The 25705-nt window shown below is 42.0% G+C and overlaps 1 protein-coding gene across 1 annotated transcript in view; it reads right to left on the bottom strand.

Annotated features, from left to right (window-relative positions):
- Nucleotides 1-3462: 3462 nt before the first annotated feature.
- LOC137332160 (alpha-1,6-mannosylglycoprotein 6-beta-N-acetylglucosaminyltransferase A-like) overlaps nt 3463-25705 on the bottom strand; it is a 78645-nt gene continuing 56402 nt past the window's right edge. The window contains exons 12-15 of the mRNA XM_067995868.1: nt 23773-23889; nt 18300-18374; nt 7914-8071; nt 3463-4234 (exon numbers count right to left, since the gene is read on the bottom strand). Of these exons, the coding sequence (XP_067851969.1) occupies nt 4018-4234; nt 7914-8071; nt 18300-18374; nt 23773-23889 (567 nt within the window). The 3' untranslated portion in view covers nt 3463-4017. The remainder of the gene's footprint in view (nt 4235-7913; nt 8072-18299; nt 18375-23772; nt 23890-25705) is intronic.

Genomic DNA, 25705 nt, shown 5'->3' with positions numbered 1-25705 from the left:
AGAAGAATTTGAAATTATCCAACTCAGTTTAGTCCAGTCCAGTTTAGAACTTCAGTCTTACTATCTTATTAACAACTCCATAGCTCGGTAGAACCAATAGATACAGTAAATCACTTTGCTAACATTTCAGCAATAAAAATAGCTCTCTGATATCAATAAATTCAAACTTTCGTTTGGGGAAGGAGACAATGTTAAAGGATAAGGAAACACTAGCACCCTCTAAAACACTAAATTAACACTGTAAACATACCACTGATGTTAGCATATTCATTCTATCATATGATCTTAACTAAATTACCATTGATATTGTTCTCTGATATTCAGTCAGAGAACACAGATCTTGCCTGAGGCAAATTACATTTAAGTGCATGTTCCTGTTAGCATTCTTTTCAATGAGAGAGAGAAAAAGTCATGTGCTTCTGTGATCAGGGGCCAAAATTCCTACGTTCATTAATATTAGCAAAACGGTAGTCACGAGTAAAAAGTTGTAGAATAGTAGAAAGTGCAATTGAACAGTGTTTAGCACTTTTCTGACAATACCTATCCCTCCAAACGTCCACAAAACAAGCAAAAAGCTGCTTTTTCTTGTTACGACCATGCCAAGATCATTATTAAAAACTTACTGCAGCATTCTGCACAGTAAAATCTAGAATATTTTATTCCAGGTCAGGCATTCTGTTGGGTGAGCTGAATGAGCATAAACATTTCAAAGTCTCACCAGAGCAGATAAAAGTGAATAGTACAGAGGAATTCTTTTGTCACGTGGATGTAGTATCTATTGGTAGATACGTCACAGTGGAACAGAAGGTGGAGTGGCAGAGGGTGATCCAGGAGTGCAAAGAGCATAAAGTGCATAACTCACAGTGTGTACTGCCCCAGTATCTACCGCAACCTAAGCTCCTTTTATATTGGTTTAGCTCCTGACACACAGATCTCACTCAGCCAATGGCAAATCAAAGTAAAGTTCCTGGAATCACCAAGGTTGACAAGATCCTAGCGTATAGGTCTTATGCAGCTGGCAGTAAACCTGCCAGATACGCTAAGGCTCGTTGCTGGAAAGACTTGTTTGTGGGAGCTAATGGTACTACTACAGAGCTAAACCAATATAATAGCAGCTAGAATCAACAGGAGTTGCGCTACCTCATCCACGTAGACCCAGCTCAGCCATCTCCAGTGAATTACCAGTAACCCTCAACTTTAAGATGACAAGAGCCCTTCCAGGCACCACAGAGAACATCTCAGGCGTCAGTCTGTATGTTTACTTTTTGGTCAATGGCCACTTTCCTTTTTGCACAAATAACAGACCTCAATATATAGTGAAAGTGAATGAATTTCATTAAATTGTTTAGTGGTAGTGGCATTTTTGTTTAACATAACTTCCTATGTCTTTCCTCTTGCTCTTTGTGAACATCTCTGTGCTTGTTGTATACATACTGTGGCACTATGTCCTTTCCTAATTGAATGAGTAGCATTGGTAGTGTCTGCGTAGCCAAATGTCTAACTGTAGAGGATACAGAAGACCTGCTACCTATCTGCAATGAAGCCAGATGGGCAATATGGGAAATAGCAGCAAATATTTGGTTGTTGGATCTCCCCACACTACCAGATCACCTTCCACTATTATATGCAAGAGGACAAGTGACTCCTCAATACATCCCTGCTATTAACACCGATTCCTTGAAACCAGGCCCACTAAGGTCTGCCTCTTGATCAAACTCAGTCAAGGCAGTATGAATATTGGACCACTCATCTGCATGAGCTGTGCCGTTTTGGTCAATACTAGTGTTACCTCCACCAGTGCTCTGTGCTTCATCCTGTGCTTCTCCATCAATTTGGTCCAGCGTATGTGCACATGTGCTAGTGACTGATTTAAATGTGGATGGTGACAGTTAGTGCTGTAATGAGTACTACTGTTCAATTTTGTCTGCAGGCCGACTGGGTTATCCTTTCTCTATGAAAAGTGCAGATGAGTAATGAGTAAATGAGTAAATAAGCTTACTTAGCCATATGGGAATTGCAGAGTTATTGCATGTATCATTATGCACTTGGCCACAATCACTGCACGTGGAGTCATGTTATAAAATATAGAATAACTGAATAATATGGGGCAAACCAAGAGTACTGTGTTGTTCTTCAAGTTCCACTGAGCCGATGACATACAATCTCTCTCTCCCAACTTGCCTGACATTGGCTTCCTCATATGGGTTCAGTAGTTTGTGGTCTCATGTTACGTTATTTTTTTTAGAAAGATAAGAATTTTGACCCCTAGATTGGCAAATGGACAAAAAGTTCCCAGTCTTAAATAAACCAGCTAAACTAAGCATATAAAAACATTGTTGACAGAGATCTAGTTTTGGAACCTCATACAAGTAGCAGAAGGACCTTGCTGCACTCATGGCGCATTTACACTCCAGCAAGCGAATTCAGAATGAATTGCTGACAAGTTAACTTTGTGTTCAGGGGAACCGACTGGCTCCTCCAAAACCCGATTTCGACTTCTAATTTCAAAATGGTTTGAGACCTCTGGATGTTGTAATGTCATGATTCGTGCACAATGTTATGATGCTTAGACTATAAGCAATCAGAAAGAGAAACTCTGCAGTTTAAAGCTTTGCTATCAGTCGTGTAAAGAAGCTACCTTGAGACCTTGTATAGCTCTAAATAAAAACATAGCTTCCAGCATAGAATGGGAGGAGTGTATAGATGAAGATATTTTACATCATGAAATATCCAGGCATTCCCTCCTTCAAATGTGCTCTTCAGAATATAAAACCTGAACAACAGACCAAATTCACATTGTGGTCGGGTATCTGCAATTTGGGTAACAAACCACCAGCTTCCAGAGGTTTCAGATCGGTTGCTACAGTGCGATACACTTTCAGATTGCTTTGTTAACACACCAGTATAAAATACATTCTTAGTCCTTATGACAGAACCCACCCTCAGTTACAAAACTCAAATTAATAATTTTGGTGTCCAATGTTCTCATTGTTTTCAATGGGAGAATAAAGTATCGCCACATGCATTCTTTCGAGCGGAACCAGATAGCAGAGTCTCTGGTACCAAAATGAAGGAAAAAAGCTAAAGTAAAATAATTGTTAAGGTAACAGAACACTTTTGTTGCTTCAATTGTAATATGCTTGGCAGGGTTGGGGTGGGGTGGGGGAGGGGATCAGGTGTTCTTGTTGCTATGTGTTGCGTCATCGTAAACACATTTATTTAAATACATTTATAATGTTGCTACAAACAATGACAGCAATCCTTCATCCTTTGACAGGAAAGGTCAGTCTATAATTTATCATGATGTGGAGATGCCGGTGATGGACTGGAGCTTACCTCCTTCGTCACGAAGGAGGAAAGCTCCGAAAGCTTGAGATTTAAAATAAAACTGTTGGACTATAACCTGGTGTTGTGCAAGTCCTTACATTTATAATTTATCAACAATTCTCTGGGATAAGATCAGCAAATTATGTTTTTTTTTTGGGGGGGGGGGGGGAGAAGAGAACATAGACTGTGGCTATGCTTCTTCTTAAAAGGTGAAGAATAAGATGAAACACTCATGCACTTTTAATCTCTTAAGGAGCAAACCTATAGATGACATGTTTTCTTTTTGCTCTTGTAGAAAACAGTTGATTACCCGTAGTTGTCCGTAGGTAATCAATAAGATCATGACCATTTTACAATGGTTTGCTTGTAGGTTACCGTTCGAGATAAATGTTCCCTAACAGCTTTTCCGACGTACTGAACTGTCGGGTATTATTTATAAATAAAGTTTGCTTTCATCTTTGATACTAAAGTAACAATTTATCCCACAGTTTTAAATTACATAATGACAGTGGAAGACAAGCTTCGTTTGGCAATTTCTAAGTTACCTATAATACAGCATTGTTAAAATAAGGACTTCATGAATGTTGTTTCTGGTCCACCTGCTTTTACCATCAGCATCTTTTTGCAGTATTCATTCTCGTTGAATCATTTGAAAGTAGCAGGTTCTTTTGTTTCAGTAAACAAGATAGGTTAGTTGTGTGCTTCTCTTTCCAAACAGTCCCGGCAGATAGCAACCTGTCCTTTGATATAATCTCGACATGGACAGATTCGACTGTAATGTTCATGTGATCCTGCACAGCTGAAGAGCAAGTAATCTGACTGAAGTAGACACATTTGGTTGTGAGTGTTATATGCTGGCAGATACAGATCACTTGCCCTTTTTAAGGAATTGCAGTATATTCCATATCTACAAAAAAAAGAAAACATTTGCACAAATCTCACATTGATTATTACACCTAAAAAATCTCAAGTGTTGCTCCCTGCTAGTCTTCAGAATATTTAGGAAAATACTGGACTACATTAACTACATGTTAACCCATGATGTTATGTCAAAGCATATACAAACTTTCCTGTTTCCTGGGATCATACAATAACACACAGTGAAATAAAATTCAATACCACTGCACTATGAATCACAACATATGAGTGTGCTTTCGGTTCAATCATGTGTTTTGCTCACTGAAACCTGTTGTTCTTTTGTTGTGGAACAAAAGTACCATATCTGCTATAGACTTAGTTTAGTAGTAAGAATTAAGTCTGTTCATAACATAATACAGGTAGGCGTGTGTTTCAAAGTAGTAACCCAAGCTCTCACGGTTTGCCACATGAACCCCTCTATGATATGTTACTGATCTATGATGTGTTATCTCTGATCCCTGTGAATATTAACAGCAATATAGGTTTGCACTGATTATATTGATGTTAGTGTGGTCAATACAGATGGAAGGTTTTGCCTCTTAAAGAGCTACATTTTAAATGTATTGCTTTTATATGCTAGTTATAAATTTAAAACTGCTTTCTCAAACCTTTTTTTAAATGTGAACAGAAAGTAATTACCTTATACAGATATATATACTGAAAATAACATTTTTGATCAATTTTCACACTGATTCTCTCCTTTTGGATGGAGACAGGAGACAGGATTCATTGATTTGCTGGTCTGCTTAATTCTGTGGCATCTCAACTTCTCATTCTTCCAATCTTGGCCAAATGTTGACCATATCCCCATATCTAGTACAGCTACCTTGATTGGTTGATTAATTACTTCTCTCTTTCTTTTTCTAAACACAATGGCTGAAACTCATCTCTTAAATAGCTGGCATGTGATTATGTTATGGCATTTCATTTGGAGTTTTTCCTTTTTTAAAAAATAAATCAGCTGCATTGATAGTTGAGTGAGAGCACAAAATAGAAGGAAATCTACAGGTTTAGTCACTTCTGCTAAGGAACAAGTTTTGCTTCAGTAGAGAGCAAAAAATGAGTGAGCCTGGGCTCAGTGGTAAAATTCCTGCCTCTGAGATGGAAAGTTATGAGTTCGAGCCCCACTCCAGACAGCCTCAGTGAGCAGAGATGAGCGTTCCGCTCTCTAAATACAGGGTTGACACTCATGTCCGAGTGCAGTCTTTGAGAACTGCAGCTGCACGCTATTTCCTGTCCTCAGCTGTTGACAAACTCCCAGCACCAAACCCAATCAGACTGGGAGTTCGCTATGAATATTAAGTGAAGCCTCTCTCGGAAAATCCTGCACATTTATCTATAGAAATCCCAAAGACATTTTGGCGAGCAGGAGTTTAATGTGTTTGCCTCTTTTATAATGTTCTGCATGTGTATGTGCCCTACTGCTAGTTGAAGGATTAGTATTGGTGGATAACTGCATAGCCAGTTCGCAGGCAGCCAGGCTTACAGAAGGCCTGTTATCTGCATCTAACACGAATGCACCTGCATCAGCGCCAGTGATCTCCTTTACTGGTGTTGCTATGAGCTCATTGCTTTCAGATGCAGTGCCTACTGTAACTTGCACGAGGCTATGTGTAGTCACATATTTGAAGCTGATAAGAGTACTAGTCGGCTATTTCTGTGCTACTCCACAGGTGCCAGTGCTTGGAGATCATTTCCTCATGAGGCTGACCAATATGTCTAAGTAATGAGCATTTATGAGGTCTCAGAATCCATCCTCATACTTGCTTGTAACCATTATTCAATGAGTCATTATTCAAATGAGTTGAAGCCAGAAATGATTGTATCTTAGAGTTTGAACCCAAAAACCTCCATTACAGCAGTGGGAACATTGATGAAAGATGTTCCAACTGTGCCTATGTCCTGTGTAATTGAGTTTTTCACTGCAGATGCCAGTAGTTGCCACATGCTGAATGATAGTTTGTAGTACAGACAACTATTGCTTCATGACATCACTCACATCATCCACTTTGTGAAAACAGGTCTCCACATACAACTCAGGAAAGGCAACCTGTGTGCGTGGCCACTGTCCTCTACAAGTTGGACCTTCAGCAACCACTAACATTGATACACTTCCCTCCCCAGTGCTCTGTGTCACACTCTGTGCTTCCTTCTCAAAATTCCCTGCACTGCAGATCTTCATCGCACTGTGCATATCTGTGTTGGTGTCCAATTCAAATAGGTTGGTGCTCTTCAAGTTTAGATGAGTTCTGCTGCCCCCTCTAATCTCTGCAAAGATTCACAACCCTCTGAATGAAGAAATTCCTCCTCATCTCAGTCTTGAATGGCCTACCCTGTATCCTGCAATTATGCCCCCTAATTCTAGACTCTCCAACCAGGGAAAACAATCTCTCAGCATCTACCCTGTCAAGCCCCCTCATAATCTTATATGTTTCAATGAGATCACCTCTCATTCTTCTAAACTCCAGAGAGTATAGGCCCATTCTACGCAACCTCTCTTTATAGGACAACCCTCCCATCCCAGGAATTAATCTAGCAAACCTTCATTGCACCGCCTCCAAGGCAAGTATATCCTTCCTTAGATAAGGAGACCAAAACTGTACACAATACTCCTTACTCTTGTACTCCAATCCCCTTGCAATAAAGGCCAACATTTCATTAGCCTTTTAAATTATTTTTTGCACCTGTCCACTAGCTTTTAGCGATTTCCATACTTGGACCTCTAAATCTCTCTCCTCATCCACAGTTCCTGGCTTCTTGCCATTTAGAAAGTACTCAGATCTATCTTTCTTAGGTCCAAAGTGGATGTCCTCACACTTTCCCACAGTGAACTCCATCTGCCACAGTTTTACCCATTCATTTAATCTATCAATGTCCCTTTGCAACTTTCTTCTCCCATCTACACTATTTACTGTGCCACCTAACTCAGTGTCATCAGCAAACTTAGATATTCGGCTCTCTATTCCTTCACCCAAGTCATTTATAAATATAGTGAAAAGCTGCAGCCCCAGTACAGATCCTTGGGGGACACCACTAGTCACATCCTGCCAATTTGAGTACATACCCATTATCCCTACTCTCTGTCTCCTACCTCCTAACCAATTCCCTATCCAAGCCGATATGTTGCTTCCAGTTCCATGCGTTCTCATTTTTGTTAACAGTCTCTTATGTGGAACCTTGTTGAATGTCTTATCTTTTCAAAATTTAGAAGCTATATTCATCATAAAGAGGACAGCGTGTTAATCAATTCTGCTAGTTAGACCTTTTTACAGAGGAAAATTAGACCAAAAAACAATTTTCCCTGTCACTTAAATCCATCATTTATCAATGCATAATATTGTAGTAAAAACAGAAAATGCTGGAGAAGCTCAGCAAGTGAGGCAACATCTGTGGAGAAAGAAACAGAGTTAAGGTTTCAGGTCGAAAACCTTTTGTCAGAAGTGGAAGATGTGAAAATAATATTGCAGGTTTATCACATTTACTTATCTGTCTTATGAAGAATTTGACTTGTATTAAGGTAGCTCAACAAAAGTTGTTTTCAATTTAGTCACTTATACAACTATATGCACAAAAATTGTGTTCTCTAAATAAGATCCGAAAGTAAAAATTAAAGGGGTTGCATAACAGGGTTTGTGATGACAATGTCAAAGCTAGAGCGGAACTCTTACCTCTTAAGCTCAGCCTCTTTGTTGAGATGGTAGAAGAAAGCAGGCTCGCATATTAGTTGTTCTCTTTGGCAGACTTCAACACATGTCTGGGCTGGTTTGGCCATTTTAATTCTAAGTGCACTCATTGGTGGCCATATTTCTCTTTGGAGGCAGAAATCCTGCAGTAAAACAACTAAGTTTAGAATATCAGTTTTTGAGCACTCTCATTCACCAAGTGCAGTAAAGTGACTATTCAGCACCAGAGCTATGAAGGTGGGATGTGTTACAAGTTTTAGGTCTGCCTGAGAAATTCTCTTGGGTACAGCAGTGCTGGCCATTCTTGTAAGCGTCTTGGAGCATCTTATGTTCAGCAGTGTGCCCATATTGCTCAGTATCTAATGGGGGTGCGTAATGTGGGGGGTAACAATTGGACCCCTTTGTGATCTTGACAGGGTATCATGTCTTTTGCAAAGTGCCTTCATGTTGGTTTCTCCAACCTCTGCAAAAGTGGACATGAAACTTGTAATAATTGGTAGTAACTACCTGGGATACTGAATTATACTGATGAAAGTGATTTAAAATTTAAAAGTGAATTGATCAGAAAAAGTGTGATTTTAAAAATGTCTAAATCAAAAGAAATTAAACTTGAGTTAGCAAGGTTAGCAGCCAAAGAGAAAGCAAAGGAGAGAGTTTCAGCTAAAAGAACGTAGGTTTCAATAAGAGCTTCAGCTACGTAGACAGGAAGAAGTATGACAACAAGACCAACGCAGATGGGAAGAAGATCGAGAATGAGAGGAATGCAAATTGCAGGAAGAGAGGGAACAACACAAATTCAAGGCCAATGAAAAGAAGAAACAGCCCCAACATGAGGCTGACAAGAAGGAGAAAAGAGCACTGCAGTGCTCTTGAACTGGCAGAGAAACATGCATTAGTAACAAGTCCAGTAATTGAAGTGGTAGAACAGGGGTCCCACCATTTTGTTAAATCAAATCTGATTCCAAATTGTGAAGAGGAGATGATATTGATAATTTAATCCAGGTATTTGAATTGTTGCCCAGTCACCACAAGTGAGACAAAAATGAATGGGCCAGTCAACACAACTTCATTAACCAGAAAGGTACTCACGGCATTTTCTCATGCCAATCCTAAGAACATAAGAAATAGTAGCAGGAGTAGGCCAATCGGCCAATAAGATCATGGCTGATCTGATCCTAACCTCAAATCTAAATTCATGTCCAATTTCCTGCCCGCTCCCCGTAACCCGTGATATGCTCCTCCTGCACTATGTGGGAAGTCATGGACACTACCAGTGTCCCTGGCGACCATGTGTGCAGGAAGTGTGTCCAGCTGCAGCTACTGGCTAACCGTCTTTCAGAGCTGGAGCTGCGGGTGGACTCACTGTGGAGCATCCGCGATGCTGAGACTATCGTGGATAGCACGTTCAGTGAGGTGGTCACACCGCAGGTAAAGAATACGCAGGCAGAAAGGAAATGGGTGACTGCCAGGCAGAGTAAAAGGACTAGGCAGGTAGAGCAGGAGTCCCCTGGGGCCATCTCCCTCTCAAACAGATATTCTGCTTTGGATGCTGTTGGGGGAGATGGCTTATCAGGGGAAAGCAGCAAGAGCCAGGTTCGGGGCACCACGGGTGGCTCTGCTGCACAGAAGGGGAGGAAGAAGAGTGGCAGGGCTATAGTGATAGGGGATTCGATTGTAAGGGGAACAGATAGGCGTTTCTGCGGCCGCAAACGTGACTCCAGGATGGTATGTTGCCTCCCTGGTGCTAGGGTCAAGGATGTCACGGAGCGGCTGCAGGGCATTCTGGAGGGGGAGGGTGAACAGCCAGTAGTCGTGGTCCATATTGGTACCAACGACATAAGTAAAAAAGGGGATGAGGTCCTGCAAGGTGAATTTAAGGAGTTAGGAGATAAATTAAAAAGCAGGACTTCAAAGGTAGTGATCTCAGGATTGCCACCGGTGCCACGTGCTAGTGAGTATAGGAACAGGAGAATAGACAGGATGAATGCGTGGCTGCAGGGATGGTGTAGGAGGGAGGGATTTAGATTCCTGGGACATTGGGACCGGTTCTGGGGAAGGTGGGACCTGTACAAGCGTGACGGGTTACACCCGAGCAGGACCGGGACAAATGTCCTCGCGGGGGTGTTTGCTAGTGCTGTTGGGGAAGGTATAAACCAGAGTGGCAGGGGGATGGGAACCTGAGCGGGGAGTCAGAAGGGAATAAAGTTGAGAGCAGCAAGAGAGGGGAAGACCCAGGGGAAATCTACAATACAAATAGTACAAACAGTTGTTCAAGAACAAGTGAAAGGGAAAAGCATAGAGCAGCGGAAAGAAAGTGTACTTTAGGCACTTTAGATACTTTAGGCACGACAGATAAAATGAAAACGAGAAGGCGTAAGGCGATTAACCCAGCATCAAAGCTGTGGCAGGGGGTTGGGAACCTGAGCAGGGAGACAGAGGAAAGCATATCAGGAAGGGATAGAAGGTATGGAGTAAAAGGTAAAGTGTTAAAAAAGGAAAAAGCAGGAACTAAGTGTCACAAAACATATTTGAAAGTTCTTTATCTGAATGCACGTAGCATTCGTAACAAAATGGACGAGTTAATGGCACATATAACTACGTATGGGTATGATCTTGTGGCCATTACAGAAACATGGCTGCAGGGTGACAACGACTGGGAATTAAATATGCCAGGGTATTTAACAATCAGGAAGGACAGGCAGGAAGGAAGGGGAGGTGGGGTGGCTATGTTAATAAGGGAAGAAATCACTGTAATACAGAGAAATGATATTGGGACAAAGGATCAGGATAATGAAACAGTTTGGGTAGAGATAAGGAATAATAAGGGGCAAAAAACACTCGTGGGCGTAGTATATAGGCCTCCTAATAGTTGCAACTCTGCTGGAAGAAGTATTAATCAGGAAATAGTCGGGGCATGTAAAAAGGGAACAGCTGTAATTATAGGGGATTTTAACTATCATATTAACTGGACAAATCAAATTGGGCAGGGTAGCCTTGAGGAAGAGTTTATTGAGTGTATTAGGGATGGATTTCTTGAGCAGTATGTAACTGAACCAACAAGGGGGCAAACAACCTTGGACCTGGTCCTGTGTAATGAGCCAGGATTAATTAATAATGTCCTAGTTAAGGATCCCCTTGGAATGAGTGACCATAACATGGTTACATTCCATATCCAATTAGAGGGTGAGAAGGTTGGTTCTCAAACAAGCGTACTGAGCTTGAATAAAGGAGACTATGATGGTATGAGAGCGGAATTGATTAAAGTGGACTGGGAAAATAGATTAAAGGGTAAGACGGTACATGAGCAGTGGTGTTCATTTAAGGAGTTATTTTACAACTTTCAAAACAAATATATTCCACTGAGGAAAAAAGGGTGTAAAAGAAATGACAGCCATCCGTGGCTAAGTAAAGAGATTAAGGATAGTATCCGACTAAAAACAAGGACATATAAGGTAGCCAAACTTAGTGGGAGGATAGAAGATTGGGAAGTCTTCAAAAGACAGCAAAAAGTAACAACAGGATTGATTAAGAAAGGGAAGATAGATTATGAAAATAAATTAGCAAAAAATATAAAAACAGATAGCAAGAGTTTCTACAGTTATATAAAAAGAAAAAGGGTGGCTAAGGCAAACGTAGGTCCTTCAGAGGATGAGACCGGGAAATTAATGGTGGGAAACATGGAGATGGCAAAAATGCTGAACAAATATTTTGTTTCAGTCTTTACGGTAGAGGACACTAAGAATATCCCAACACTGGACAAACAGGGGGCTCTACGGGGGGAGGAGCTAAATACGATTAAAATCACTAAGGAATTGGTACTCAGTAAATTAATGGGACTCAAGGCGGATAAATCCCCTGGACCTGATGGCTTACATCCGAGGGTCTTGAGGGAAGTGGCAGTAGGGGTTGTGGATGCTTTGGTAATAATTTTCCAAAATTCTCTGGACTCGGCAAAGGTCCCGGCAGATTGGAAAACTGCCAATGTAACACCCTTATTTAAAAAGGGTAGTAGGCAGAAGGCTGGAAATTATAGACCAGTTAGCTTAACATCTGTGGTGGGTAAAATTTTGGAGTCTATTATTAAGGAGACAGTAGCAGAACATTTGGATAAGCATAATTTAATAGGACAAAGTCAGCATGGCTTTACAAAGGGGAAGGCATGTCTGACAAATTTGCTTGAGTTCTTTGAGGATATAACGTATAGGGTGGATAAAGGGGATCCAGTGGACGTAGTGTATTTGGACTTCCAGAAGGCATTCGACAAGGTGCCACATAAAAGATTATTGCTCAAGATAAAGAATCACTGGATTGGGGGTAATATTCTGGCAATGGGTGGAGGATTGGTTATCTAACAGGAAGCAGAGAGTTGGGATAAATGGTACATTCTCGGACTGGCAACCTGTAGCCAGTGGTGTTCCGCAGGGGTCGGTGCTGGGTCCCCAACTCTTTACAATCTATATTAACGATTTGGAGGAGGGGACCGAGTGTAACATATCAAAGTTTGCAGATGATACAAAGATGGGATGGAAAGTAGAGAGTGAGGAGGACATAAAAAACCTACAAGGGGATATAGACAGGCTGGGTGAGTGCGCGGAGATTCGGCAGATGCAATACAATATTGGAAAATGTGAGGTTATGCACTTTGGCAGGAAAAATCGGAGAGCAAGTTATTATCTTAATGGCGAGAAACTGGAAAGTACTGCAGTACAAAGGGATCTGGGGGTCCTCATGCAAGAAAACCTAAAGGTTAGTTTGCAGGTGATCAAGAAGGCCAACAGAATGTTGGCTTTTATTGCTCGGGGGATAGAATATAAAAACAGGGAGGTATTGCTGCAGTTATATAAGGTATTGGTGAGACCACACCTGGAATACTGCATACAGTTTTGGTCTCCATACTTAAGAAAAGACATACTTGCTCTCGAGGCAGTACAAAGAAGGTTCACTCGGTTAATCCCGGGGATGAGGGGGTGGACATATGAGGAGAGGTTGAGTAGATTGGGACTCTACTCATTGGAGTTCAGAAGAATGAGAGGCGATCTTATTGAAACATATAAGATTGTGAAGGGGCTTGATCGGGTGGATGCGGTAAGGATGTTCCCAAGGATGGGTGAAACTAGAACGAGGGGGCATAATCTTAGGATAAGGGGCTGCTCTTTCAAAACTGAGATGAGGAGAAACTTCTTCACTCAGAGGGTAGTAGGTCTGTGGAATTTGCTGCCCCAGGAAGCTGTGGAAGCTACATCATTAAATAAATTTAAAACAGAAATCGACAGTTTCCTAGAAGTAAAGGGAATTAGGGGTTACGGGGAGCGGGCAGGAAATTGGACATGAATTTAGATTTGAGGTTAGGATCAGATCAGCCATGATCTTATTGAATGGCGGAGCAGGCTCGAGGGGCCGATTGGCCTACTCCTGCTCCTATTTCTTATGTTCTTATGTACCCCTAATTCCCTTTACTTCTCGGAAACTGTCTATCTCTGTTTTAAATTTATTTAATGATGTAGCTTCCACAGCTTCCTGGGGCAGCAAATTCCACAGACCTACCACCCTCTGAGTGAAGAAGTTTCTCCTCATCTCAGTTTTGAAAGAGCAGCCCCTTTTTCTAAGATTATGCCCCCTAGTTCTAGTTTCACCCATCCTTGGGAACATCCTTACCGCATCCACCCGATCAAGCCCCTTCACAATCTTATATGTTTCAATAAGATCGCCTCTCATTCTTCTGAACTCCAATGAGTAGAGTCCCAATCTACTCAACCTCTCCTCATATGTCCACCCCCTCATCCCCGGGATTAACTGAGTGAACCTTCTTTGTACTGCCTCGAGAGCAAGTATGTCTTTTCTTCAGTATGGAGACCAAAACTGTATGCAGTATTCCAGGTGCGGTCTCACCAATACCTTATATAACTGCAGCAATACCTCCCTGTTTTTATATTCTATCCCCCGAGCAATAAAAGCCAACATTCCGTTGGCCTTCTTGATCACCTGCTGCACCTGCAAACTAACCTTTTGATTTTCTTGCACTGGGACCCCCAGATCCCTTTGTACTGCAGTACTTTCCAGTTTCTCGCCATTAAGATAATAACTTGCTCTCCGATTTTTCCTGCCAAAGTGCATAACCTCACATTTTTCAATATTGTATTGCATCTGCCGAATCTCCGCGCACTCACCCAGCCTGTCTATATCCCCTTGTAGGTTTTTTATGTCCTCCTCACTCTCTACTTTCCATCCCATCTTTGTATCATCTGCAAACTTTGATATGTTACACTCGGTCCCCTCCTCCAAATCGTTAATATAGATTGTAAAGAGTTGGGGACCCAGCACCGACCCCTGCGGAACACCACTGGCTACAGGTTGCCAGTCCGAGAATGTACCATTTATCCCAACTCTCTGCTTCCTGTTAGATAACCAATCCTCCACCCATGCCAGAATATTACCCCCAATCCAGTGATTCTTTATCTTGAGCAATAATCTTTTATGTGGCACCTTGTCGAATGCCTTCTGGAAGTCCAAATACACTACGTCCACTGGTTCCCCTTTATCCACCCTATACGTTATATCCTCAAAGAACTCAAGCAAATTTGTCAGACATGACTTCCCCTTTGTAAAGCCATGCTGACTTTGTCCTATTAAATGATGTTGATCCAAATGTTCTGCTACTGTCTCCTTAATAATAGACTCCAAAATTTTACCCACCACAGATGTTAAGCTAACTGGTCTATAATTTCCAGCCTTCTGCCTACTACCCTTTTTAAATAAGAGTGTTACATTGGCAGTTTTCCAATCTGCCGGGACCTTTGCCGAGTCCAGAGAATTTTGGAAAATTATTACCAAAGCATCCACAACCCCTACTGCCACTTCCCTCAAGACCCTCGGATGTAAGCCATCAGGTCCAGGGGATTTATCCGCCTTGAGTCCCATTAATTTACTGAGTACCAATTCCTTAGTGATTTTAATCGTATTTAGCTCCTCCCCCCGTAGAGCCCCCTGTTTGTCCAGTGTTGGGATATTCTTAGTGTCCTCTACCGTAAAGACTGAAACAAAATATTTGTTCAGCATTTTTGCCATCTCCATGTTTCCCACCATTAATTTCCCGGTCTCATCCTCTGAAGGACCTACGTTTGCCTTAGCCACCCTTTTTCTTTTTATATAACTGTAGAAACTCTTGCTATCTGTTTTTATATTTTTTGCTAATTTATTTTCATAATCTATCTTCCCTTTCTTAATCAATCCTTTTGTTACTTTTTGCTGTCTTTTGAAGATTTCCCAATCTTCTATCCTCCCACTAAGTTTGGCTACCTTATATGTCCTTGTTTTTAGTCGGATACTATCCTTAATCTCTTTACTTAGCCACGGATGGCTGTCATTTCTTTTACACCCTTTTTTCCTCAGTGGAATATATTTGTTTTGAAAGTTGTAAAATAACTCCTTAAATGAACACCACTGCTCATGTACCGTCTTACCCTTTAATCTATTTTCCCAGTCCACTTTAATCAATTCCGCTCTCATACCATCATAGTCTCCTTTATTCAAGCTCAGTACGCTTGTTTGAGAACCAACCTTCTCACCCTCTAATTGGATATGGAATGTAACCATGTTATGGTCACTCATTCCAAGGGGATCCTTAACTAGGACATTATTAATTAATCCTGGCTCATTACACAGGACCAGGTCCAAGGTTGCTTGCCCCCTTGTTGGTTCAGTTACATACTGCTCAAGAAATCCATCCCTAATACACTCAATAAACTCTTCCTCAAGGCTACCCTGCCCAATTTGATTTGTCCAGTTAATATGATAGTTAAAATCCCCCATAATTATAGCTGTTCCCTTTTTACATGCCCCGACTATTTCCTGATTAATACTTCTTCCAGCAGAGTTGCAACTATTAGGAGGCATCTGTACTACGCCCACGAGTGTTTTTTGCCCCTTATTATTCCTTATCTCTACCCAAACTGTTTCATTATCCTGATCCTTTGTCCCAATATCATTTCTCTGTATTACAGTGATTCCTTCCCTTATTAACATAGCCACCCCACCTCCCCTTCCTTCCTGCCTGTCCTTCCTGATTGTTAAATACCCTGGCATATTTAATTCCCAGTCGTTGTCACCCTGCAGCCATGTTTCTGTAATGGCCACAAGATCATACCCATCCGTCGTTATTTGTGCCGTTAACTCGTCCATTTTGTTACGAATGCTACGTGCATTCAGATAAAGAATATGCCACACTATCTCTATCTGTAGGCTCACTTAACTTCCTGCTTCGCCTTCTGATTCCTGACCAGCTCTGGGCTCGAGGTGAATGGGTTTCTCCTCGCTGGACCAGACCTTCTCCCCAGACCGAGTTGGTTGCCTGACTGCCGAAGTGTCCCCATATTCTTTTATCTGTGTTCCCAGCTGTCCTCTGGTGTGAAAACTCTAAATGATTATTGATTATGATATTGTAAAGTGTGCTATTCCTGGTGCACATGACTTAATGCCTGAAGCATACAGGCAGAAATTTCAGAAACCGAGGAAGAATCCATTCAGTATGGCTCACCACCACCTTCTCAAGGGCAATTAGGGATGGGCAATAAATGCCGGCCTCGCCAGCGATGCCCACATCTCATGAACGATTAAAAAAAAATATAGAGATATGGTTATCAAGATCAACAACACATGGCAGATGAGGCTGGAAAGTGAAAGCATAACAGGCTATGAAGGCATTTACCATTTAATGCTGAGGGCCAGATTTCCAGATGACTGAATCTCGTTGCTTGATAAGGAATGTAAAACCCTCAAGTAGCTTAGACACATGTGCCGATCATTGTATTGTCTTGTGAGCGCATATGAGCTTTTGCTTGAGACAAGATACCCAATGCTATCAAATGGATAAAACTGCTCAGTGAGCCAACTGCTCAGCGCACCCCAGGCAAGGACATCGATGTCTGAAGACAATGAAAGCTCATTTAGAGTTTTCACATCTATTGAGGTGGCCATGTTTCTATTCATTTGAGGCCAGCATGAAGTGCCTGTTAACAATATACCCTTAGGAAAGTGGGGGAATTGATTTGATTGCTATTGGCAAATCCTACTGGTGAATCACAGAATGGGGAAAAAGTCAGAGGACAGCCCCCCCACTTGCTGGGAACACAGATAAAAGAATATGGGGACACTTCGGCAGTCAGGCAACCAACTCGGTCTGGGGAGAAGGTCTGGTCCAGCGAGGAGAAACCCATTCACCTCGAGCCCAGAGCTGGTCAGGAATCAGAAGGCTAAGCAGGAAGTTAAGGGAGCCTACGGATAGAGATAGTGTGGCATATTTTTATCATTTTTCCTGTTCACAAGGAGGTTTTCTGTCGTTAGATGAATCAAGGTAAGATTTGATTGCAGCTGTTACACTGTACATTCATTTGCTGTCTGCAAAGTAAAGCAGCTAAACAATTCATATCTAGCCTTGTCTCATTAAAGTGTTTCAGTTGGCCTTCAGAAAGACTGAAGAAATGTATGAGGGCACAGCCGAAAGACAAGACATCCAGTTCGTTACACCCCCAGGTGACGCTATCACATCAATATTGGGCAATATGTGCATCATATGAACCGGTTATGGGATTGACCAGAACTGCTGTACCTGAGAGACTATCGAAGACAGACTTGAACTTGTAACACTGATACTTGTATTCCTTTCCTATTGAAAAGCTTCTGGCCTCAGCTCAAATCCTTCCCCTCTATGGTAGCACACTTGCATTCTTGAAACCACCATTTGCAGAATTGTGGACTGAAAACTCCCCTACCTTTGTCAGAACAAGTTAGGGCTCCAATATACTGCATTATCAGGCCACTAACAACAAAGTTTTCTACCCTTTTTACAAAACAAGTTTTATTTTTAAAAAAAAGCAATATTTGTTTGCTTGTTTTTTTCGTCACCAATTTTCTCCTCAGCCTCTTGAAGGTGTTGATTCCTCGCTGGGTTATGTTGCCACAACATCAGACTCCTTCTGGTACCTCACCCAAATGGCCACCATTCATGTGTAAGATTTGACAGTCAGTGTTAGCAGGTTAGTCACCATGGGGGATGTCACAGCTGAGCCTAATCCTGCATGCGTCCGCACACAGGAGTCATTAGGTTGCGAACAGGACTGGGCCAATTTTCCCCACCGTAACCCTGCATTGAAGCTAATATTCAAGCCCTTACTGCCAATCAAGCTGAGATCATCAGTACAAACTGGGGAAGAAATCTGGAACTTCCTGGTCTGTATGACTCACTTCAGACTGGATAAACTCGCTGAATCATTGCAGCACTTAAAATTCTTTTTATACGTTTTTATTAACCAGATGCATATGGAAATGTGCTAATCATTTTTGTGACAATATTCTGGAGTGAAATAATAAACTTACTTGTTTTTCAATGAAAACATTTAATCTTTCCAACATCCCTTCACTTGTGAATTCATATGGTAAATATGGGTCAACCTGTTTAAAAAAATATTGTTTTAATATAAGCAGACAATCTCGACTATGTTATCATCATAATGAAGAAAGAAAGAATTTTCATTTATATAGTGCCTTTCACAACCTCAGGACATCTCAAAGCGCTTGACAGCCAAAGAAGTACTTTTGAAGTGTGGTCACTGTTATAATATAGGAAACGTGGCAGCAAGGTCCCAAAAACAACAATATCATAATGACCAGATAATCTGTTTTCAGTGATATTGGTTGAGGGATAAATATTGGCCAGGACACCAGGGATAACTCCCATGCTTTTCTTTGAAATAGTGCCATGGGACCTTTGACATCTACCCGAGAGGGCAGACGGGGCCTTGGTTTAACATCTCATCTGAAAGACGGCACCTCAGACAGTGCAGCACTCCCTCAGTACTGCACTGGAATGTTCGCCTAGACTTCATGCTCATGTCACTGGAGTGGGACTTGAACCCACAACCTTCTGACTCAGAGGCAAGAGTGCTACCAGTGAATCACAGCTCCAGAAACCAGGTCTATATAACATCTGTAATTCAGTAATGCTTTATAGTACTGCTCTCCTCTGCCAAAACTGCTCACTACTCCAGGATCATCCTGGAATGCAAAGATAACACCTAGCTTCTCTTCTCCATTACAAACCATCTCAAACCAATCTCCCCTGTCCCCTCCACCCTCACCTCCAACAACAAGTGCGAGGAGCTCATGGACTTCTTTGTCACGAAGATTGAGACCATCTGTTTAGCTGCCTCTGCCGCTTCCCTCTCTTCCCCGAGCCCACCAAGCCAAACTTCCCTCAAGGCTCCCCCCTGCCCTAGCCCTGAACTGGCATCTTTCTATACTTTCTCTCCTATCTCCCTTTATGCCTTTTCCGTGTTCATCTTGTCCATGAGACCCACTTCCTGCTCCCTCGACCCCATTCCCATCAAACTGCTGACCACCCAACTTTCCTTCCTTGCCCCCACGTTGGCTGATACTGTTAACGGTTCCCTCTCCTCAGGTACTGTCTCCCTCCCCTTCAAATCTGCTGTCATCACCCCCCCCCCTCAAAAAAACCACCCTTGACCCCTCTGTCCTTGCAAACTACCACCCCATCTCCAACCCCTCTTTCCTCTCCAAAGTTCTTGAAGATGTTGTCACCTCCCAAATCTGTGCCCATCTTTCCCGTAACTCCATGTTCGAATCCCTCCAATCAGGTTTCCACCCCACCATAGCACTGAAACGGCCCTTAAGTAACAAACTATCCCCCCTCATCCTCTTCAACCCGTCTGCAGCCTTTTGACATGGTTGACCACACCATCCTCCTCCAACGCCTCTCCTCTGTTGTCCAGCTGCTTGGGACTGCCCTCACCTGGTTCCATTCCTATCTATCCAATCGTAGCCAGAGAATCACCTGTAATGGCTTCTCTTCCCGCTCCCGCACCGTTACTTCTGGAATCCCCCAAGGATCTATCCTCGGCTCTCTCCTATTTCTCATCTACATGCTGCCCCTCGGCGTCATCATCTGAAAACACATCTGGTTCCACATGTATGCTGTCGACACTCAGCTTTACCTGACCACCACTTCTCCCTGCCCCTCCACTGCCTCTGATTTGTCGCACTGCTTGTCCGACATCCAGTACTGGATGATCAGAAACTTCCTCCAACTAAACATTGGGAAGACCGAAGCCATTGCCTTCAGTCCCTGCCACAAACTGATCCAAAACCATATTCTAACTTGCACTGAGTCCTGTTCACCCATCACCCCTGTACTAGCTGACCTACATTGGCTTCCGGTCCGGGAACGCCTCGATTTTAAAATTCTCATCCCTCGCCCCTCCCTATCTCTGTAACCTCCTCTAGCCCTACAACCCTCCGAGATCTCTGCACTCCTCCAATTCTGGTTTCTTGCGCATCCCCAATTTTAATCGCTTCACTATTGGCAGCCGTGCCTTCAGCTGCCTAGGGCCTGAGTTCTAGAATTCTCTCCCTAAATCTCTCCGCCTCTTTACCTCGCTCTCCTCCTTTAAGATGCTCCTTAAAACCTGCCTCTTTAACCAAGCTTTTGGTCACCTGTCCTAATACCTCCTCATGTGGCTCAGTGTCAAATTTTGTTTGATAACACTCCTGTGAAGTGCCTTGGGATGTTTTACTATGTTAAAGGCGCTATATAAATGCACATTGTTATTGTTGTAAAAATGAAATGGACACTCCAGTGCAGTACTGAGAGTGCTGCCCTGTCTGAGGTGCCATCCTTCGGATGAATATTAAACCGAGGCCCCGTCTGCCCTCTCAGAGGCTGCCGTCTCCAGCTTAAATTTCACCCTTCATGTTTCGGATCCATCCTTGATCACAAATATCTCCACGATATTCAGTGTTCCTCAATACATCTTAACCACCGCTCCCATTTTCTCAGACAGAAGGATGGCTGCACCAGAGCCACTGGGAGTGGAGTAGGTGTGGGCTTGTGCTTGTGCTTGGGGTGGGAAGCCCCTATTGGTACACGGCTGGTGGGGTGGTCAGCGTTCCTGGGGTTTACCCACCTTTCTCTGCCCATTTCCGGGCCATGGGAGTCTTCTCTTTGTCAGATTATCCATGCCCCTCTGGACCCATCTTTTTTGTTTCTTTTCACTTGTTCCATTACCACCCCCTTTGGCCTTGCACCATCATTCCTTTTGTCATTTAATCACTCCTGCTCTCCTTCCTATCACAGACCCGTCCTCTTTGTTCTTTCCTACTCCCACTAACCCCCCAACCCCCACCCCCCACACCCCCCCTACCGACTGCCCTTTTCCCTGGCTCTGTACTTGCTTAAAAGCTGTTCATCTCTAACATCTTCCAGTTCTGATGAAAAGTCATCGACCTGAAACGTTAACTCTGTTTCTCTCTTCACAGAAGCTACCTGACCTGGAGTGTTTTCCAGCATTTTCTGTTTTTATTACAATATAAGGTATGTGCTGCTTACCATTACAACAAAGACAGAGTGGGTCCACTTGTCTATCAGATGCCATCACAGCTACTAATAAAAAATTGCTCCACAAGTAGCAAGAATGGCATAAGTAATCTTCAACAAGAATTCATAGTGGTACAACACAGAAGGCGGCCATTCGGTCCATCGTACCTGTGCTGGCTCTTTGAAAGAGCTAGCCAATTAGTCCCATTCCCCTGCTCTTTCCTCATAGCTCTGTAAATTTTTTCCCTTCAAGTATTTATCCAGTTCTCTTTTGAAAGTATATTGAATCTGCTTCCTCCACCCTTTCAGGCAGTGCATTCCAGATCATTACATCTCGCTGCGTAAAAAAATGTTTCCTCATGTCACCTCTGGTTCTTTTGCCAATCACCTTAAATCCGGGTCCTCTGGCTACCGACCCTTCTGCCACTGGAAACAGTTTCTCCTTATTTACTCTATCTAAACTGTTTGACTTTGAACACCTCTATCAAATCTCCCCTTAACCTTCTCTGCTCTAAGGAGAACAACCCCAGCTTCTCCATATAACTGAAGTCCCTCATCACTGGCACCATTCTAGTAAATCTCTTCTGCGTCCTCTCTAGGGCCTTGACATCCTTCCTAAAGTGTGATGCCCAGAATTGAACACAATACTCCAACTGAGGCCTAACCAGTGTTTTGTAAAGGTTGAGCATAACTTCCTTGCTTTTGTACTCTATGCCTCTATTAATAAAGTCCAGGATCCCATATGCTTTTTTAATAGCCTTCTCAACTTGTCCTGCCACCTTCAAAGATTTGTGTACATACACCCCAAGGTCTCTCTGTTCCTGCACCCCCTTTAAAATTGTACCATTTAGTTTACATTGCCTCTCCTCATTCTTCCTACCAAAATGTATCACTTCACACTTTTCTGCATTAAATTTCACCTGCCATGTGTCTGCCCATTTTACCAGTCTGTCTATGTTCTCCTGAAGTCTGTTACTATCCTCCACATTGTTTACTACATTTCTGAGTAACGTGTCATCTGCAAACTTAGAAATTATACCCTCCATACCCAAGTCCAGGTTATTAATATATATCAATATTACTCGTTAGCAAGTAAATATTCTGACAATGGGGAAATGCTCAAGCTGAACTAATATTTTTGGCCTTTAGAGGGAGCCACAGAACAACAATTACAGTGAAACCTGTTTTATATCAGTAACAACACTAGCTGTATCCACTAGTTGCTCAGCAAAAGATTGATTACAATAATTTGAATCTTCACAAAGTATGGATGATTTAAAGGACCTTAACATTACATTATTCCAATGCAGTGATGCACAACATATACCATCCATAAATTCTGCAATAATCTCCTGTCTAGTTTTTAAAATATTGATCTGACTAGCTTCACAGTACATGCTACTGATTTAGTTTTTCCAAAGGCAGCTTCATTGTACTGTTTTCATTCAGAAGTTGCTAACAGTAAAATGCACTGAAGTCAAACATTCTTACTGCTGTAGCAAAACACCGTTTTACATAATGAGCATTATATAGCTCAATTCAGCTACAAATACGTCAGAAGTCCTGTAGTGACTGACACAGGAATCGCATGCAGGAACTGGTTACAGGTGATTAATAAATACTGCAGGAAAAATAAGCAAGTAAGCACCTGGCATGACAAGTATTTCTATTGATATTATTTAGACCCATGCTCTCAGAACATTTTTAAAATGTAACCCATGTAAGAATTTTAAATTCCAGAATGACAAGCAGCTGTGGAATGTTTATAATTAAACATTCTTTCCTTTCTTATTCGTTTTTTTTCCCCCGGAGGCAGTCAGTATTATGGAGACCCTAGATTTCACCCACTTGAGCTGGAAAGCCTGGAGACTTCTCCGTAACCTTGGTGGTGCTAACCCGTCCCAAGGTAGAGCCTCGCATGTCGGAGCTGATTCATTACCACCTAAATACTCCTGAATTCCAAGACCCACACAAATCGCCATCAAAATAGGAAAGTAAACAAAGAGCTGCTTTGCTCCCTTTTTGACTGCACACCAACATCATTTTATCAAGACCATTCACCAAAGGCTCTGGCACTTACCAAATCTGGCAAAACTGCAGGCACACCTGCCCATTCTTGCCAGTGTGAGGCTCGGGCCTGATTTACATGCCACTGGCGAGCTGCGGGTACCAAGCGGGTGCTCCCTTGTACGAGGGTGGGAAATCAGCTGGATCCCATGCTGAGCTGGACGACAATTGGAACCTGGGGGTCGGGCTAGGAGTGGGCTAGTGTTTTTGTGGGCCCAGCAGGACATTAGACAATATCTTTTGACCAAGTTATTTTTGGTGGGGCCAGGAGGAGCAGGGAAGCTGAGCTTTAAATAGGCTTCATTATATTACAAAGTTACTAGTACAAGCTCAGTATAATAAAGTGTAAATGTCTAACGTGATTTAATACTCGCAGTGGATTTTCCCAATTACCTTCTGTTTCATTATTTGACGCAGTGCTTCTTCTACATCACTGGGGTTGTCAACGTTAACAGTCCAAACATGGGGCTTCCCAATATAAACCTCTGCATAAGGATGCTGAGATGAGAGCTGTTAGTGGAAATGAAGATAAGGTTTTTTAGCACAGAAACCTGATGTACTATTCAAGCTGCTTTACTTTTAACTGATTTTCACAACATGCAATTGTGGAAGACATTAGGATATTAATACTGATTTGTAAAGACATTTGAATTTCCTGCAAAACATATATTTAGGAGGAGTAAATGGAAAATCATTGAAGCAATGAAGCACTCCATTCACTCAATTCTCAAGAAAATCCTAATTTATAAGTGATTTGGCAAGAGAAGGTAGAGACAAACATATGGATTCATCTAAGACATCACTTAATTGACAATCAGACCAAATGTTCAAGTTGTATAAACAGAATAATGTCTCAGGAAGGGCACTAATGGGGTCACATTTCTCTCTCAGGGACTTGGGAGACGTCAGAGAGATCCCATCAGTGTGAGAAGCAAGCTTGTGTTTACGAGGAGAATTATACTACTTTCTAAGGTATCAATTTGGATTTTTTTTGATAATTAAAAACTGTTTCTTCTTAACTATCAGCATCCAGATACACAATCTCCAATTTTATATAGAAACTTAAAGTATAAAAGTGAAAGTATCCAAGAACCAAAGCATTGAATTATCAATATTGCACTCACCACTTGTGTACCAACAGTGGCTTTTCATGCCTGCACCAAATCTAACCGGGCATTTAGATATATGGAAAAGAGACTTTCTTTCAGAGGTAGAATTTGGTCCACCTTTTCTACCTTACAACACCATTCTATTTTTCCCCCCATCACCAAAGAAAACAAAACTAAACTCTTCAAAAGGGAAAAATGACTTCACCTGTACCAGGATTACTAGTCATAAAGACTGATTTCCCCCCCTAGCACCCTGATATTCTATCATCTTTATTATATTAGATCATTGAAGGAATGGGCAAATCAGAAAGTTCAGAATTGAACCATTCCTACATGTCATAAGGGCAATTTTTCTGGGTTTAGCATCTGAAAAATGGATGATAATCCTTTCCTCCATTCTGTGCCAGAATAGTATTGCAGTAGAATTTCCTGTCCGGCTTCTCAGCAATGTAAATTGCATGTAAATTGGTGTCAGAGACCCTTGCCCTCCGATTTCCTGCTCTACCATCACGTAGAGACATAAACGACTGGTTTATTGATCAGGTCTGATAACTATTGTTACATTAATATGTAAATATCACGAAGACAAAAGCTGTAAAGCGCCCTGGGACATCCAGAGGGCGTGAAAGGCACAACACAAATGCAAGTTCTCTCCTTTTCAGAAAAAAGGATGTTGAGAATTACCAGCACAGTTAAAACATACGGGAAGGTATACGGTTTCCCATGCAACACTCCCAGCGAATGCATAACGCAAGTATAAAACAAAGTGTTCAATTGCTCTTACATTATCATTAGTTGGAAATAGAAACAGGAATTGCAAAAAAAATGCAGAGGTATTCGGTATAAAAAAATGTTAGCATTCTACAAAAATGGTGCAGTGGTTTTTTAATATACAAATAATTATTTTTCTAGTTTCAGGGGCAAATCTGGTGTTACTGCTTCCAGTTCTAATATCTTAAGGGACAGGCTAGTATTGTCAAGCAAGGTCTTTGTTTTTGACTTTTTGAATTAAAAAAAAAATGTTGTGTCACTTCTGTACTTGCTGCAGATGCTGTTAGTTCTTCACATTTAGTGAGTGAGGCTGTGTTTCGTACTTTTCCATCTCTCCACCCAGCCCCGCCCACCTCCTTCCCTCCCTTTTGGCACTACGGCTTATTTCGAGGCAGATAAAGGGAAACTACCACAATACCCCTTGACAACTGAAGTTGTTCGCTTGG

This window comes from Heptranchias perlo, chromosome 2 (assembly GCF_035084215.1).
Source record: "Heptranchias perlo isolate sHepPer1 chromosome 2, sHepPer1.hap1, whole genome shotgun sequence".
Classification (NCBI taxonomy): Eukaryota; Metazoa; Chordata; class Chondrichthyes; order Hexanchiformes; family Hexanchidae; genus Heptranchias; species Heptranchias perlo.
This window is presented reverse-complemented; position numbering and strand designations above follow the sequence as displayed.